This window comes from Fringilla coelebs, assembly GCF_963513975.1.
Source record: "Fringilla coelebs genome assembly, chromosome: 3".
Classification (NCBI taxonomy): Eukaryota; Metazoa; Chordata; class Aves; order Passeriformes; family Fringillidae; genus Fringilla; species Fringilla coelebs.
Window position 1 is genome coordinate 98475085 of NC_140030.1, and position 17934 is coordinate 98493018.

The following is a 17934-nucleotide window of genomic DNA, read 5'->3' on the forward strand; positions in this document are numbered from 1 at the left end:
ACTAATGAAAGCCATGTGTGGTTCTGCAATTTAGTTTTAAAAATAGCTTCTGACTTCAAGCATTACTATGTGACCCCACCAATGGATTCATGTTGTGCATTCAGAAAAGTTGCTCTCAAACAGGAGAGTGCTATCAAATCTCTATCCAAACCAAGTCTGCTAATGCAGGGAGCATATCGAGGGCAAAAATAGAAAGCAGAGAGATGAGATCAGGTATGTGCTCCTTGTAAGAGAGCTGACTATGCCCTACATTTTGGCTGGCCCAGCATGTGCCAGCTCTACCTTAGGCCACCTCCCCCTCTCCTGAGCCCTTAAGCTTGGGAGCTTGGCACTGTTCCAGCGCCTCACCACCCTCACAGGGAGGAATTTCTCCCTAATTTCTAAAGTAACCCCACCCTCTTTTAATTTAAAGCCTCCCCCTTTTGTCCTATCAGTACCAGCGCCATGGGACAAAATGCAGACGTGGTGATTGCCTTGGGGCAGCAGTGACCCTGATGGTGGCCTGTCCTCTGGACACAGAGGGGATGGTTGGTGGCTTTCTATTGAGGTGGGACCCTCAAGCTCCTGGCCCAAAAAGCTCCCTTAGCTCCCTCCATCTCTCTGCAGGGCTGCTTGAGGAGTCTTGCTAGGAGAGAGCTGGGCAGCAAACAATTCTGGTTTGCAAAATTTTGCCTGTTCTCCAGCAGGATGGAGCTAAGGCCTATTTCTATTTATTTGGCTAGTTCTGAATGAAAATTATGGAAGGGACTTGCTGGGGAGGAGTGAGGAGCAATTGTGCCTGGGGAAGGGATCCCTGGAGATATGTCTTCCTGCTCTGCACATCACCTGTGCTCTTCTACATCACAGGTGAGCTGTTCTGGTATGCTCTCCTTCTCCTCCTCCTCCCCTCCTATCCATACATTCCCCTCAAAAAAGCTTAGCCAACATGGAACATTTCCAGTGAAAATCCAGCTCCAGTATCCAGGCATCTCCCCGATGATGCCAGGGAGTTAGAGCAGCGTTGCAGGTCTTGGCTGCACTGGGGAGAACTCTCAGCAACCTCATTCCCTGACACCACAATTCCCTCGGGGTGCAAAGCAGATGTAAACTCGCCCTCAGCAGCCAGATGATGTAAGGGGAAATCTTTACATGGCAAAATGCCAGCGGAGCTGACCTCCCATCTCTTCCCTGCTCCTAAATCCCAGCGCAGCTGTACTCTGCTGATCTCCATGTGCCACAATTAGCCTTTAAGGAATATGGCAAGGATTCATGTAGTAGAGCAGCACTAAGGCTGCTCTAACTCCTGCCTGGGACAGCACTGGCCCCCACAAAGGGATTGGGAGACAACACAGTGGCAGACAAAACCTTGACTCCCACGAAAACACCTGTAACAGAGGGTGTGCAGGCTCTCTGAGAGCTTTGAGAGCAGCCCAGGCTGAGATGCGCATCTCCCAGCTCAGTGTTTTTGCACAGCTCCAAGAAGGGTCTGAACATCAACTTCCCATCTGATCCTTCAGGAAAGCTTCTCTGGACTCTGTAACTTGGGTCCTGATCTGGTGCACACCAGCAGTGCAACCCAGCAGCTTTTCTTCAGCAGATCACATCAAACCAGCAAACCAAGCCCCATTTGATGGCAGGGATTAAGCTGGGAATGGTGAGAGCTGGTAGTAAAATACTGGCTATTTCTTTGAAAACATTCCTCCCTATTTCAGCAGTTTAATGTCCTCTATCTACTCAGCATAGCCTCTGTTTTAGTGGAAAGTAGAGCTTGTGAGAAGTGCCTGCATGATCTCTGAGCTTTCTCATGCCATACAAGTGTTCTAAACACAGGGGGTCCTCCTTGAGGTCCAAGGTTTTTCCATACATCAGGTGGTGAGCCTTGTCCAAACAGCTTTAGCCTGTTCCCTCCCTCCCCACCCCACATACAGCATGGCAGCTGGAAGCTGTGCCTTGTCCTCCAGCCCAAGCGAAAGAAGAGAGGCTGTTCCCATATCTGGCTGCTGGTTTAAACATGTTCCCACTTACTGAAGGGTGTGAAAAAGTATCTATCTGTCTGTGCTCCTAGATGAATTCCTTCATCCTCCTCATCCCCAAAAGGCAATGAAGTACTATGGAGTAACTCCACACCCAGTCACCCCACACCAGCTCCTGCAGCCCGCAGGAAAAGGAGAAGCAAAGCCCAGGGTGCCCAAACCCAAACTCTTGACAAGTGTCTTTGGGAGAAAACACTCTCAGGGCCCCCAAAGAGAAAATATATGGGACCAGTGTTTTGCACATGAAATAGGCTTTGACATCATTCTGGTCTATACCCCAAGACACCGGTTTGGGGTGTTGAGGGAAGCTTTATTCCTGTGGTTGTGTCTTCTCCACCACAATCAAGACAACAAATACAGGCACATTGATGTATTTTGTGTGATGTGGGCACCTGAAAAACTGGTTTGAATTCTTTTTTCTTTTTTTTTCTCTCCCCAGAAACCACAAAAGATACAGCTGTGAGTCACAGCCAACCTGAAAAACAACCCCATACTTCTGAACAAACTCTCTGTGCCCCAAGACATCCCACTTCAAAACATTGTTTTCTAACCACTACTAATAGCCTACTTTGTAATCTACTTTATCTAAACATAATTTCCCATTAAGTGAAGTGATTCATTTTGCTTCTAATCCTACTACTGACAGCATTATATTCAGGGCAGAAGAAAAGACATCCTCTGAAAACAACACCAACAAAACACACACAGGGAAAACAGAGGAATGTTGAAGATTAAAAGAATTTGTGAGACAGGGGACAGACAAAGCTTAGGGATCAGCCCCCAGATGGTATAAACTACCTTTATAACCCAGGTGGGGAGTCAGACATCTCTGGAATAAATCTGAATTCAAAAGCAGCTATTGGTATCAAGCTTTATCCCTAGCCAAAAAAGACACAAGGACTACAGTGCCTGGGCAAGAGAAAAAAAAATAACCCATGAAACTGCTACATGACCTAGATTTCACTGAACAACTGTGAAAGCAATATTTTTTCAGTATCTCCCGCCATTTTTTTTATTTTTGAAAAGTCAAAGAGAAGTCAGAACCCTGGTTGGTGCTAAGGCCGGTGTAGCCAGCCATGCACCACTTACACCGAAATCATTCCAGGGTAGGCAGGGCAAAACACACACCCTCAAAAGCACATCCTCACCCTGCCCCTCTGGCTGTGTCTCGTTTTTGATAAGAGAAAATTGATTTAACCAAGAAAAAGGCAACATTTGCTCCATTTTTACTATTTCAGGCTGAGCTTTCAACCAGGCAGTTTGTTTCAGGTGCAGCCTGGAGCAAGTGTCTGATTTAAGCGTGAGAGGGTCTCTGAGGGCACCTTTCCCCACGTGCTGCTATTTCAGTTTGTGATGGTTAATCACTCTACACCAATCGCAGCAACTGTTGACACAAAATAGGTGGAGATCAGGTCTGTGCAAGCACAAAATACCAGAAAGGCAAACTGTATGTAAACACTCTTCAGATAGCTATGACAAAAATAGCTCAAAGCCTGACTTGCAAAGCAATGACAAGCCATTACTCTCCCCTTCTGTCTTTCTTTTTTTTCATCTATTGAGGGCATGTAATTTTTTAAAATATATATCAAGGATATTCCTTGCACTAAATAGAAACCCAGACCTGAGAACTGTATTTTTAAAGACAGTGCAAGGCATTCCCCTTGCTTCCAATGTAGCCTTTCCATAACACAATACTGTCCTGAACGGGCACTTTTTTAAAGCCAAACTCTTGTTTTGAGATGGTGCACACCTGAATCTCAGTATTTTTAAATAAGAAGAAGCAAGCAAAGCATTCTGACCCCTACCCTGATCCTGCAGAGCAAAGCTAGAGCAGGAGAGGAGAAGAGCAAGTGGAAAATGTTTGCATGGGTGCTATTTCATCTTATTTCCCTGGCACCTGACATCGCATTTGTTACAGAACATTAATGCACCAACTGAAAAAAAAGTTTGTTGAGTACGAGGCCACCCCAGAAGAGAGAAAAGAGGTTTTTTTCTTGGCTGCACATTAACCTTTTGCTAGTCAGGACTGTTGGCAGGTAAGCTCTGTTTGCACTGCCTGATGCTCTACAGTGGGAACCAATGTTCCTCTCAAAAAAGTATCTACATGACTAAAATAATACCAGCTTCTGAGGTTTATTTTGCTCAGTGCCCACGGTGTCACTAATTAGCTGTCACTGTTAGCTTGAGCCAAATGATTTCACAATTGCTTTTGAAATAAATGGTTTGTCCTTTGCTGTTTTTTCCCAGTCTGAATCCAGGGGCTGTCAGAGCAATGGTTAGAAGCATCTTTCCTTGGTGCTCCTGAATGGGATGACCCTTGTTTTGGGGCAGTTTGGGGGGTGTGGAAACCGACAAGTCTGCACTGAACAAGAAACCCAGGGTCTGTAAGGTCTACATCTCCTCCTCCATCTCAAGTCCTGGAGGCCAAGGGGAGCATTTCCCCAAGAAAACTCTTTACTCACCTCCTCTGAGTACCTGACCCCTTTGGAAAACACCCATGGCAAAACTGTACCACTACTTCTTAAATTGACTCACCAAACCCAAACCCACATGTTTGAACCACTGTGCTGTACTTTAAAATGGCTTTACTGAACTAAAAAAGGAAATTCCAGCCTAAAATCTGGTGATCCAACAGTACCTGATGGCTTTACATTCACAGCTCTTCCCCCTGTAAGCTATTTGCTCAGCTTTTCTAATAATACCTTGACTGCCTGGCAGCTCTCCAGGGCTGTCTAAGGCAATATGCAAGCTAAACATTATTTTTTCATCTGATTTCAATATTTTCTTATGAGTAACTATACAGGATTTTACCTAGTGAGTATTCCTGATTGCTGTAATTTAAGAACAGAGAAATAGACTACAGATGTAATATTATTATTACAATTGGCATTCAAGGTGAAAGGCATAACAATTAGCTAAGACTTAGTGAAAGCATAAATGCAAAAATCTGCTTGAAAAATCCAGCACATGGTACATTTAGAACAGCTAATTTACCTCACACATTCTGAACTACTAAAATGATGCAACAATTCACCCAGCAAGATACTTTTACAAATAGTTTTCTTGGTGTTTTGAGAGGGCTTTCTTGGAGGGGGATGATTTTCATTCTGCAAACACCTACCGTCTTATTCTCTGGAATATAAAACAATATTTATTTGTCAAACCCAAAATATATTCTCTTTCTTATTTCTATTTTTTCCTGCTTTTGCATGTATTCCCACTAACAAAACAGTGTTTAAATAATAACTGTATACATATTCTAGAATAACATAGAGGAGAAAAGTAAATTTTCTCCAAAATCTGATGGTTAAGTCCGTATTGCTGTAGTTGAGAGGATAATTTGTGAATGTTTTAACATTTACAAGTAAATAAGTACTTGTATTTACTATATCTGATTACTGAGAAAAGTATTTGTTATGTTCTTACACAGATTGAAATTGCATCTTGACCTTTTCTCATTTAATCTGTTTACTGCAATAAAAGCAGTAACAGATACATCTGAAAATAAGCAGATATTTTATTCTCCAAGGACTAAAAATCCCTGCATGCGATGTGCCTGGCAAACCAAATACCTTCCCTGTTTATTGTAGTCTACAATTTGGTGGGCAACAGGGGTGAAAATCTAACCCTGCATATAGGACCAGCACCTGCTTTTGCTATGCTCCCTCCCTGCTGGCCTCCTCCCCCACTTACACCCTAAAAATAGTGCTTAAGTGGGACTAAAGTGGTGCACTGGTCATGTGCTGGCCTTTTGCGCAGGGTGAATATCATCCTCAGTGAAGGAATTGAGCAAAGATGATGTCTACTCCAAATGCCCAGCCCCAGGGAGGAGCTGTTCTGTCCCCTCCTGGGGTCTGGAATGGGGCTAAACACATGGGAAACACCAGACAACAGTATTAGCTGGATTTAGGGGTGTTTGGGCGGGCTTCAGATGCACCAAACCTTTGGCATGCTATGATATAAAACCACAGAGGGAAAAGAGGGGCCTGGGACTGTTTCCCAAAAGGTGGAGAGTTGTGAGGCCATTCCTCTTTCCCCTGCCCCTCTGCGAAGGGGCAGGCAGGGGCTTTCTGCATCTGCCCCATCTGCATCTGGTCCCATCTGCACCTCTCCATCTGCATCTCCCAATCTGCATTCCCCCATCTGCTCCATCCTTAACCCCACCATCTGCAAGCCAGGATGAGCAGATGGAAAGGACACCCTTCCCAGTGGTGCTCCCCATTCATGGCTGGGTTCTGGGGAGCTCTCCACCGTGAGAAGTGCAGAATCCTCCTGTCCCCACCACGCCACCCTGCTTGCCCATGCCATGGCAAAGCATTTCCTCCCCTGCCCCATGTAACTGCTGCAGCAAAGCTCTACTTAGAAGTCTTACTCAGAAGCAAAGAAATGGAGACAGAAGGAAATTTCCTGCTGGAGGAGAGTTGTGAGGGGACTAAAAGTGTAATAAATTATTTCTGTGCGTCTATGCTCTGAGCTGCCTGAGCTACATACAGTAAGGTGGTCAGCTCTTCCTATCCCAAGTCCTTCTCTGATTTTTCACACTCATCTTTGGGCTGGTCTTAGAGCCTTTTTGAAATGTCTTTCTTACAAGGTTTCAGTAAAATCCACTTCATCTAACTCCAAGAATAAGATTAGGGAATTTTTTTTGATCACAGTATTTGATAATTTTTTCCGATATGTTTGGTTGGGGTTTGTTCTGAGGTTTTTTGCAAGCCTAGGAAATTATATACAAAAATGACATTTAAAGAAGCCAAGAATACAAAATCAAGAACTCAAGAGTTAGGACACCATATTACCAGAGTTGCTTGCACCCTAGACTTTAATGTACTTCTTTACAGTTCAGTTACCAGCTCATGCTACCATTTTTGATAGGGCTCAATGCCTCAAGCATCCCAATGACAATTATGTCTGTTATAAGAACAGGCCAGGGCATTATAAAATAAAAAAATCTATCTCTACAGGTAATAATCTTCGACAAAGCTGAATGACTCAGGCAGGAAGAAAAGCAAGCCAGTCCTGGTTGATATAGCCAAATACTGCACTGGAGAAGAGGGTTCAGCTCCGCTGCTTCCTTGGACTGATTGAGAGCTACTGAGCAAATCACTGAACACAAAACTTTCACCATAAGTTACCGATTTCTCACTTCTCCATACACAACAGTGGACATTGGCAATGTAAGACACCAAGGCACTCAAAACTTGGAGTTTCCATGAAACATGAAGTTTCAGTGATCGTTGGGCCCTACATGAGAACAAACTGCTATAATTGTGAGTCACCTCACAGTCCCAGACCAACCCAAAACTTGGGACTGTGCTGGACCTGGACTTCTATGAGCCTCACTTCTTTCCCTGTGAAACAGGACAACATTCTTCTTTCTCTTTGCAGGGTAACTGTAAAAATACCATGCAGACCCACAACCTTGTATGCATGTATAGGCACGTGGAGGTCAGGGAAGGACTCGGGTATTACAGCAGTAAGTGAGTGCCACAGGAAAGCCCAGCAGTAATTATTAATTCCATCTTCAAGCACGGTTTGAATACAGCTCAACAAACGAAGCACGGAAGAATGAGGGCAAGATAAAATATTGACTAGCTGCTCCAGCATTGTCTGGGCTGTGCCCTAGATAGCACAAGGGTGCTTGGAAAAAGCAGAATGGAAACACCTAATAAAGGCTGGACCTTTAAGGATTTGAATTCTCAATTTATTTTTTTTTTATCATTTCAATGCAGTTGGATGCAATACTATTTAGAGAGACAACCACATTAAGACATGCACACATAGGGAGGTTATATGGGCACATTATTCTACAAGTATACAAACATCTTATCTGTGTGCACCAAGACTTTTCTAAAACATAAACAAGCATCTTGACACCTAATGCAGTCCTTGATTAGAATTGCTCTCTCTTCTTCATAGACTACCACCAGTAATTATTTACCATTAGCTCTTAATGGGAAGGGATTCAGCTGGGATGTAGTAAACAAGAAAACCGTATAGATTGTTCAATGCAGCCTGACTGGCTCTCAGCTGAGGTAAGAAGTGATTGGATCACACCTGGATATTTCAATTCATTGTTTTTATCACCTGGGAAAATCACCTTATTAACCTGGACCTGTTCAGGTCTCCACTATGTCCATATAGGCATCATGCAAGTGCCTCTTTTTGCTCAAGTTGCTGTGCTTGGAACCCTAAACTGCTGTGGGGTTAAACAACAGATATGACAGAGACCTGAATGATTCATTTAGACTACTGACATTTGAACTCTGCTATCTTCCTACCTGCCACAGATTTATTTTTATTTTGCAGCAGGGTGAGGGCTCCCTCTTCCCACAACAGAAACATCGGACTGAGGCAAAAAGATAGTCCTAGAAGGCAACGCTGGTGATTCACAAGTGAAGTTGTCATGTGGGGGGGAAAAAAAAGGAAAAAATCCTCTGTGCGGATTATTTAATTACTTAAAAAATGAAATAGCCCAATGAAAAGGATCATGGTAAAAGGACTGTGGTATTTTTAAAGACATGTGCCCTTTCACGGATATATTTTCTGGCACAGCTCACATCATCACCCCATTCCTGTGACTCCTCCATCATCAACAGGGGTTATGTGCATCAGCCTAGGGAGCCCCAGCACCAGGGCAGTCCATATGTGAAAATCAACTTTTTTTTTGTTACGGTAGAAAACTGAAGTATGCAACCAGCACATACTGAAAAGGCATTCAAAATATGACAAAAAAATTGTTTAAATGCTTTCAGTCTGTAGAAAACAAATGCTCTCTTCACTGACTGGTCTGTGGCAAACTTCTAATTCCAGCCAGAAAATCCAGCATTCCCAGTCTGGGCTAACGACCATGCTACCAGACATGAGTTTATGTTTTTCATGCACATTTCATGTATTCCCACATGCTGTGTTGCTGCCAATAATTTATGACTGATCTGCACCCAGCCTGCCCTTCAGCATTTTATTTAATCTCTGCAACAGTGATTTACAATGACTCATCATTAATACAAAAATGTACATGTGTGTTAACAAGTTTGGAAGAATCTAAGGAGGAAGGCAAATTTTTTTTGTGAGTTCTGGCTGAATGAGTTATGAGTCTGCTTAAGAAAGGCAAAACTAACCAGAAATTATATGCTAGCTCTTCCCTGCAGCAAAACATTTAGGTAGGAAGAGTTCCTTGTGCACACTGCTTTAGAAGAAAAGGAATCCAGCAAAATGTTTGAGAAGGTTGCTCCATAGCCCCCAGGATTTGGGAGGGGATGAGTAGCTCTCTGGTCACCTCATGGCTGGGTATTCCCTGTGCAACCTGCACACTCAGCAACAGCTTCACAGTCTCCTTGCTCCTTAGCATCCATTACAAAAAGCAGGGCCTGCACTGCCATATTTTGGCATCTCTGCCCACCACCTGTGATTTAAGAAAGCCCCACTGCCTCTCTAGTGTTAAATTGTTGTGCCTCAGGGGAGAGAAGGAGAATTGTCTCAATAATTCATACAATTGTAACACTACAGCAGAATTACAGAACTAGCTCAAGCAGAGGAAGTCTGCCCTACATCCACAAGACTTCAGTCATAATGTGTTTTGACCTCTTTTTTTTTTTTTTCTTTGCACATAAGGAACTTATAAGAACACACCTGACACAAAGCTAAAGTAAAAACTCCTCATATTTGAGGAGAGATGGGTACTGAAAAACACCCTGGAAAAAAAACTGAAAGAAAACCTACTGAAGGTCACTCTGGAGAAATTCCACCACCTTTTGTTGAATCCATCCTATGCTCATCATCTTGAAAGATTTCTTGTGATGGACCATCCCAAACTGACACATTTGTCCACGTTGAATCCTGCGCTCCCAGACCCCGCAGAAGCAACGCACTCGTTCTGCACCCCACAGTTAAACACGACCCTGATGAGTACCCACAGCCAAAACACCCCCTGCTAAACTGAAGGACAACCCTACAAATTAGGGTAACACCTGGATGGAGGATGGAGAATGTAAAGTTGAAGTAAACACTAATTTTTTCTGGCTGAGCCAAAATACTATGGGTTGCACTACCTTATAACATGTAAATTTTATGTTTTATGCCTTTTATTCCTCCATTTTAAATTAAGTATGTTTGAAGCATACTTCATACACACTAAGTATTTGGTATTTTCCTTTATTCAGCATCTTAAAGGGCTTCAAAAAATTGATCTCCCAGGGCTGCTGTGGGGTCACAGAAATTGATAACCCTTACAAGCTATGCTTATGTGAGCCCGCCTGTGTCTCCCAGATAGTGCACTTTGTAAATTAATCCTCCAAAGGCAAATATATTGTAAGTAGCTTGTTATCTCTAAAGTACTAAATTGAAGAATACATGGGATTATATTGACAGAAATTACATTTTCTGTAATGGGGTTTAATATATCTGAAATCTCTCCCATAGGCTCCTACGCTCTCTAAGAGAGGAGGGTTTGTTAATGTAGGTGCAATGGACATCAAGACCAAATTTATTCACTAAAATGGATTAGGCCATGTAATCAGAGCTTCAGTAATATTCATCTCTGACACTTATTGAACAGGAAAAAAAAAGCCAACCAACTTTTGTCTGCAAACTGGCATTCCTCCCTCCCTTTTCCCCAGCAGGCTTGCTGTTTGCCTTGACCATATTCTGGGAATTACTTCAAAGAGGATATGGTTTCCCATCATAAACACTAATCTAAAAATATTAGGACAATTAATTAGATACACTTAGTTTTACAAGGTATTAGATTGCAGCACACTTCAAGTACGACACTTGTTCTGGGATAGTGGGAGGAACTCACATTTTGATGCAGTATCAAAGGGTAATAAATCAAACTTTTTTTAAAAGAGGTTTGCTGCTGCATGATACTTAAATCACGGGTAATTTTCACTGGTTGCCTTCACCACACCCTGAGCAGTTAGCAACCCAAAATCCACTGCAGAAACAGCGCAGATCCTGACTTCCTTCAAATGAATCACTTCTATAACAGAGCAGGGGCTCCACCAACCCTTACCTGGAGCAAATAAATAAAATTGCTCCACACTGTACTTCAGCAGCAAAGAACCAGATTGTCCTCAAAGCTTATTCATAAACTGGATTTTGAAAACAAACTGATAAAGAGATTCAAAGGTGTCAGTCAAAAAGAGAAACCTCCCTAACTATGCTATAAAAATCATGACAGCAGCCCCAAATAACAATATGCTCAGCAGAAATGGGACCAATTGTCCCTGTTTTGCCCCTGACATCTCAACCTCTTCCAAGACCAATGTCCTGCAAATGGATGTGCCTTCCTATTGAAGAACAGATAAACTCAGCCAGAAAGAGGACTGGTATCAGAAGTGAATACACTGAGATCTGCCCAAATGATGGGAAAATAAAATACAGTAGCAAACCTCATACCTTCTACACCTGAAACCACTCACCTGGTTATATCCCTTTTGTATCAATAAACTTTTGGGGAGGGAAACAACAAGGTCAAGGTGTGTCCACAAAGGAATAGCCAGAGGGTGCCAGTGGCTGTATAGAAACACTAAGGAAAATTACTTACCAATTGTTCACTTGAAGTATAGTGAGCCCTGTGTCTTGTGCCAACTGCTTTTTCTGCTCTTCTGAAGGGTAAGGGTGCTATAAGACACCAAAATAAATACAAACATTTAAAACAATGTGCTTTTTTCCCCTACCTTTTATTTTAAATTAAAAAAACCCCTACAAACCAAACCAAAACAGAAGTGTGACATCTATTATTGAAAGGTGAAAATGCTGAGGTGTGTCACTCTTTTATAATTATTAATGGGCTACTACATCACTTAATTAATGGCAGTAAAAGACAAGCTAATTATAAAGATTAGTGAAGTGGAGAAATAACTGCTTAGGATACTGACAGTACCTTGATACTTTAGAAGGATATTTTTTGCATTAGCTGAAAATTTTTTGTACTTGTCTCAAATGACTGATTAGAGTCAAATAATCTGTTTTTTTCTCTTTTCTCTGTTTTTAACAGAACAACAAAGAACGTGATAAAGAGCTTCTCTGCAAAACTAAAACACACTGATGTTTTCTGAGACAGTGAAGGCAAAACTTGCCAGTGTCCCAAAATAATTTGCAAATAAGATCAGCATCCTGAACATAAACAAATGCCTGTGTTTTGAACACAGGCCAATGCAAGGTCAACAATCAGCACATTTTTGCCTGACATTAGCATAGCTGTGCTGAGCTAATCCTAAGAGACAGCAAATAAATACTCCTTTAATTGAAGATAATGTTATAATTCAATCATAAGTTTCTTGTGAGAACTTGATTTGCTTTCTCAGAAAATTTGCTTCTGCATGAATACAGATTGCTTAATAAATCAACAGCAAAAACCACAACCAAACCTGAAATGTAGAAATATCATTTCTGTCCTTCCCATCTATGCAAAAATGTCACTGCCACAAAAGGAAATGGCCAAATACTGCAAATGTAACAGTTTCAAGGAAAAGTCCTGTTTTGAGGAACTGGTTCAGCTCCTAACCTGGAGGCCCAGTTCTCAGTATATATCTATTTCAAACCTGGACTGCTGCAAGGTGCTTAATAGCATTTCAATAAAGATCATTTGATATAACTGGTTAGTCCTATCCCAACACTATTTAGCAGTTGATTGTCACAAAGTATTTACTGTTACACGTTCATCCATTTTTATCTCCCCCAAAAATTCCCTTATTGTTTGGATGAATTCTTCAGCGTAATATTACATGAAACTAAAACTGAAACCTTGCAAAGCTTAAGAATTTAAAACTTCACAAAATCCCACAATCTTATTGGCATTATAGCTATTTGGTAGATTTGACGTATTTTTGTAAACAGCATGGTCTGACTTCTCATGGCTATGTTACATGCAAGCATCGCCTCACATTACCAAAGAGGGATTTTTGTTGGAACTCCAGCAACTTCTCTTAACTCAATACATCCATTTCAAAGCCCACCACTATGGCCATCAGCTCCAAAAGAGACTTTCAATCTTTTTTCACCCAAAAATGTTGAGGAATTTTCAATTATTTCAAAAGTACTGTTCTCTTGACAGGAAGCTCACAGATGACCTGCACACACATCCCTTGTATTTTCTGTGTGTACATGAAACAGCTCCAGAATTGTAAAGTGAAAACCAGAGGGAAAGAAGTGTCATCTTTTTATGGGCAATTTGCATTTTACACATGCAAAAATACAGCATGTATTTTACTGTCTGCCTTCTACACACATTCATCCACAACAGTCACACTCATGTCCATCTATCTGAACACAACATTTTTCTTCCCTTCAATGAAAAAACTCCAAACCCTACAGAGATGATTTGTAACATTTTCATCTTTACAGCTTACTTCTCATTTCATTACTTTGCTATCAAGCGAGGACAGAATTATTCTTTTTTTTTTCTTATTTTGCTTTGCCACCTTACATGTGATCTAATTTTAAGTAATTGAACAAACTGTGTCTAATTTCATGCAGAAAGCAATAATTACTAGACAGCCTCTAGCTATTGGAATTGAGAAGTCTGTCTCCACTAAGCAATTTTCAATTGTTCTTGACTTTTTTTTTTAATAGACAAGACTGGATAAAATTAGTCATCAAAATAATATTGTCACTGTAAAAATAATTGCTTTAAAAGTCCCAAACTACAAATTCCTCAAATTGTGGTATGTCTGAGGTCATCTGGGTTTGTTTTTTTTTTTTTTTTCATATCCTAGTACAGCATAAACTTTTAATTTCATCATAAATCTGTAATTGCCATAATCACATGACAGCCTGGGATTTGACACAGCTAATCCCTCTTAGCTAAAGGGTCACAATGTGGCAGGCTTTTTAACAATGTTTCGGTGTGGTTTAAAGTAATCTTAAACACTAAGCAACATTATTATATAACCTTTCTGTAGATCATACCAGTTGTTCCTTGCTTGACTAAAAATAAAATAAAATAATAGAAATGACTTGACAAAGAATCAGCATGCCACAGGCTAGGTTGCTATAAAAACATTCAAAGCCCTGTTGCATTCCCACCCACAGGGCTTGGAAGGCTTGTGCTACGGGCAAAGGCAGACATCACATTGCAACAGAGAGAAAGAGGGAAACCCTGAGAACTGCCATTTTATGAAGAAATAGGAAATTCAGTCAAAACTGTCGCTGTTGGTCTTTACTCCACCTGCACAAGAATGACTAGTGTCTTCTGAAAACTTTCTAATAATGGCTGCTTGAAGGAATATAGACAAATGCAAATATATATATGGATATATGTTTTGTGTGTGTATAGATTATATTATATTTGTATGAATATGTATAAAACATATCTTAGTCAAATGGCTAAGTTTAAGTCACGTGAAGAGGATAAAGTTAGATTTGGTCCTTATGGATCCTGTCCAACTTGAGATATTCTATAATTTTACTAAATATATAAATATATAAGGAAGAATGACTAAAACCATGGCAGTGACTCCAGCTGACAAGTCCACCTATTACTCTGGATCACTTTGGGATATCAAGGCAAACTGTTCAATAAACAGTGACTTGAGACCTTTACTTTGTTGTGTACATTAGCTCCTACCATTATCTCTTAAAAGCTTAATTATTTGCAAACAATTGATCAAGATGGGAATTGGAGAAAAGAGACACCGGACCACCGGGAGAGCTGCAATGCATTAGGAGAGCAAACAGAATTACCTTTAGGTCTTATAATCAGAATTAACGATTGGGACCGTATGCAGGGCAGCATGAGAAGCTGCAACGCTCATGCTGGACTGTTTTCCATTTGATCTGCATTAACACCTCCAGTGAAAGTCATAAAACAGTGATTACAGAGGGGAAGGCTGACCCTCCTTCCCAGAACCAGCCCAGCTTGTGCGTACTGGAAGACTGCAGACAGGCTTTCCTGCCAAGGCCAGAGCAAAAGGGTAAATCCAAGGGGAAAAACAAGTATAAAGCAGGTAGGTAAAAAAAAAAAACCAAACCAAACCCAAAAAAGGGCATTTAAAGAAATAAGGCTGACAACAGATAAGGACTCTGAATTTGGCTCTGATATTTTTTGATCAAGCCTGCTGCTGCTACAGAGCTATAGAGCAGCATCCACTGAATGATATGAGACCTTGTGCTTTTCCCTTTCCATAAATCTAGCATTGAAATGTGGATTGTTTGGCACCATTAATGTGTTTTTGAGGCTCTGTGGTATTACTTTTAATAATGACTTAGTACAGAAAGTGATTGCTTAATAACACCATCAAAGTCTGCATGCAAATGAAAATTATCCCTGGGGGATTTGCCCAGGGTAATATGAACAGTTAAGGAACATTTGAAAAGGTAAAAATAACTATGCAAAATATGAGTCAGAGCAGTCATTTTAGCAGTAACAAAGAAATCAAAGTGACAGAGAGAAAAATTTAACTTTCCATCATATTTTCTCGTCACTGTTTTATGAATGGTATTTAGTGAGCAGTAGCCTTAGTAAAAGCCCATTTTTTAATGCAGCTTGAGAGCATTTTTAGCAAAATAAACAATAAGATTTTTTTTAATCACCTTTGACTACAGATGGTGGGTAAAGTCTCCATTAGGTACAGATGGAAAGCATCCAAGGTTGTCTCTAAATGCTACACCTTGTCCAAAGGTACTCCTTTCCTCAAATTTTCCACCCCAGGCAGCAAATGCGGGATGCCAGGACAGCGACAGACTTTATCTTATCTGTAACCCGGCATCAAGAGCACTCCCTCCCCCCTCCTCTGCGAAAGCAGCGCATCATAATGGTGCCAGAAAAACGGGAAAATAATCCTGCCCTTCTCACCCCTCAGATTGCTAATTCCTGGCGGCACCGAGCCGGCTCAGCACCACGGCTGCCAAGGAGCGCTAGTGCAGCAGCACCCCCCGAGAGACAGGCTGCGGGTCCGGCCGGGAGCAGCCCGTGGCGGCCATCCAGCGCTGCCCTTAGCGCGGCAGTGCCGCGGCCGGGCTCAGCCGTGCCGGCAGAACCATTTCGGAAACCCTTTCATCCCCTCCCTCCAGCCCTCTGCCTCCTCCGGAGCTCAGCGTAGGGCACCAAGGTGAGACGACCTTGAGCTAAACTCTGGGAGGTGATGAAGAGAAATCACCCCTCAAAATTTATGCCCCAGGAGTGTTTATTAACTGTTTTCTAACATCAAAATAAAAAAGAAAAAAAAATCCCAACACTTATTTTTTTTTTGCTTCTGAAGAGAAATCCAGCCTAAATCAGTATCCAGAATAAAGACCAAGGATCAGCCCTCCACTGACAACCTGTACATTGACTTTATGCTGAACTCTAAATTCTTGCTTTACTCAGACTTGTTCAGAGTTAGCTAAGGTGGCAGCATAGCCATTTGGGTCTCTCCCCTTCCCCAACCTCCTTCTGTTTTGCATTTGAACTGTTTACATTAATGATCAAGTTGATCTATGAGAAATTACTATTTTTTTTAATATCCATAATGCTTTCCTATTGTCTCTCAGCTTTATGAATTAGTTTTACTGTTGCGGTGAATGCTTTTTTTGTCTCCTGACTGCACATTATCAAAGGGACACTTTGTGCCTTCCATTTGCATTACAAAAGCAGTGCATGGTGTAGTCTAAGAACAGAGCTTGAATTTATAGCAGTCGAGTCCTAGATCCTCACACATTCTGGCCTCCTAAAGAATAATGGGGGTTTCTGCACTCAAAATGTAGCCAAAAAATGGTTGGATCACTATCCATAAAGTCATAAGATTGCAACCTCCTTTCTTCACCGGCCACCGGCATGTTGAGAAGGAGCGATAAAGAGAACGCGTGGAGCCCCCTTGCCTATTTTGCAGGCTGCCTGAATGGGTTTATAGACTATCCCTGTGACCTGCTTTATATTCAGGCAAGGCTGTAAAAAGTTGCCAAGTTGAGGTGACCTGGTAGGGAGGGGGGAGAAGAAAAAAATTCAACTCGGAAGCTGCAAACTCGATCCTGTTTATCCCGTGGGATTGGCTTGCACATTGGAGGAAATACTAAAACACTGAGAAGGAAGTTGTTTTATTAGAAATGCATCTCTGAGGCTGGGAGGGAAAAAAAAGCCTGTGCAAAGTTTGCACAGTCTTTTCCTTGGCTGAGAGTAGTGAGTCAGCCTGATAATGCTACTGAAGTGTGAGCTGGCTTCGGCATTTCAAGCTCCTCGCTGCTTTTTCAGCACAGCAAGAAAACATAGTCCATATGACACGGTCATGCTGCAGACAAAGGCCGCTTTTTCCTCTTTCAAAAGAAAATATTTCCTCAACTTATTGTAATATCCCTGCGGTAAGGCCTTTCTCGTAACATTACTGTTAATAAATCCTGGTGCTGCCACAGTTACTGAACTGCAAACTATGAACACAAAATCAACAGATGAGCTTGGTCTTCTAAAGTAAATATGCATCAAAATATGCAGTGTGACTAGATGCTGCATTGCTTTGACTTGCCTGTATCCCTATGGCATGGCCAATAAGCTGCTGCTTTGGGCTTTTGCATCAGCTCATCCCTATGAAATGGGCTCTGAGACACTGCCTATTGCTGCCCTTACAAAAGGATTTGCAGGCTGCTTTGGCAACCTTGCCAAAAAATAAAAGGTGAGGAAAGGAGGCAGAATCAGACTCTCCTAAGGCAAGTGCAGGGTGTAAAAGACAGAGCCAATACCCCAGAAATTTTAAAATCTGAATGTGTGTTCACAGCTAACCTGATTAAGCAGGGGCTGGGGTGGTTTTGCAGGCAGAGGAGGAGAGGAGACATTTCCTTTGTGGGGGTTTACAGGGAGGGAAAAGAGCGACTGGCAACAGCGACCCTTTTTAATGAAGAGGTTATGCTGGGAAAAAAAAAAGCTTCTCCTTTTTCCCATTTGCCCTTTTGTAAATAATTTTCTTGCAAGAGTTGTCTGTGAACAAGTTTTGGCACTCACTAACATAAATAT

The 17934-nt window shown here is 41.7% G+C and overlaps 1 protein-coding gene across 5 annotated transcripts in view; it reads right to left on the bottom strand.

The window, feature by feature from the left end:
- The window catches only part of MEIS1 (Meis homeobox 1), a 108523-nt gene that overhangs the window by 11776 nt on the left and 78813 nt on the right, over positions 1 to 17934 (bottom strand). For all 5 annotated transcript variants that reach the window (XM_084201530.1, XM_084201531.1, XM_084201529.1 and 2 more), the window contains exon 9: positions 11557 to 11633. In XM_084201530.1, the coding sequence (XP_084057656.1) occupies positions 11557 to 11633 (77 nt within the window). The remainder of the gene's footprint in view (positions 1 to 11556; positions 11634 to 17934) is intronic.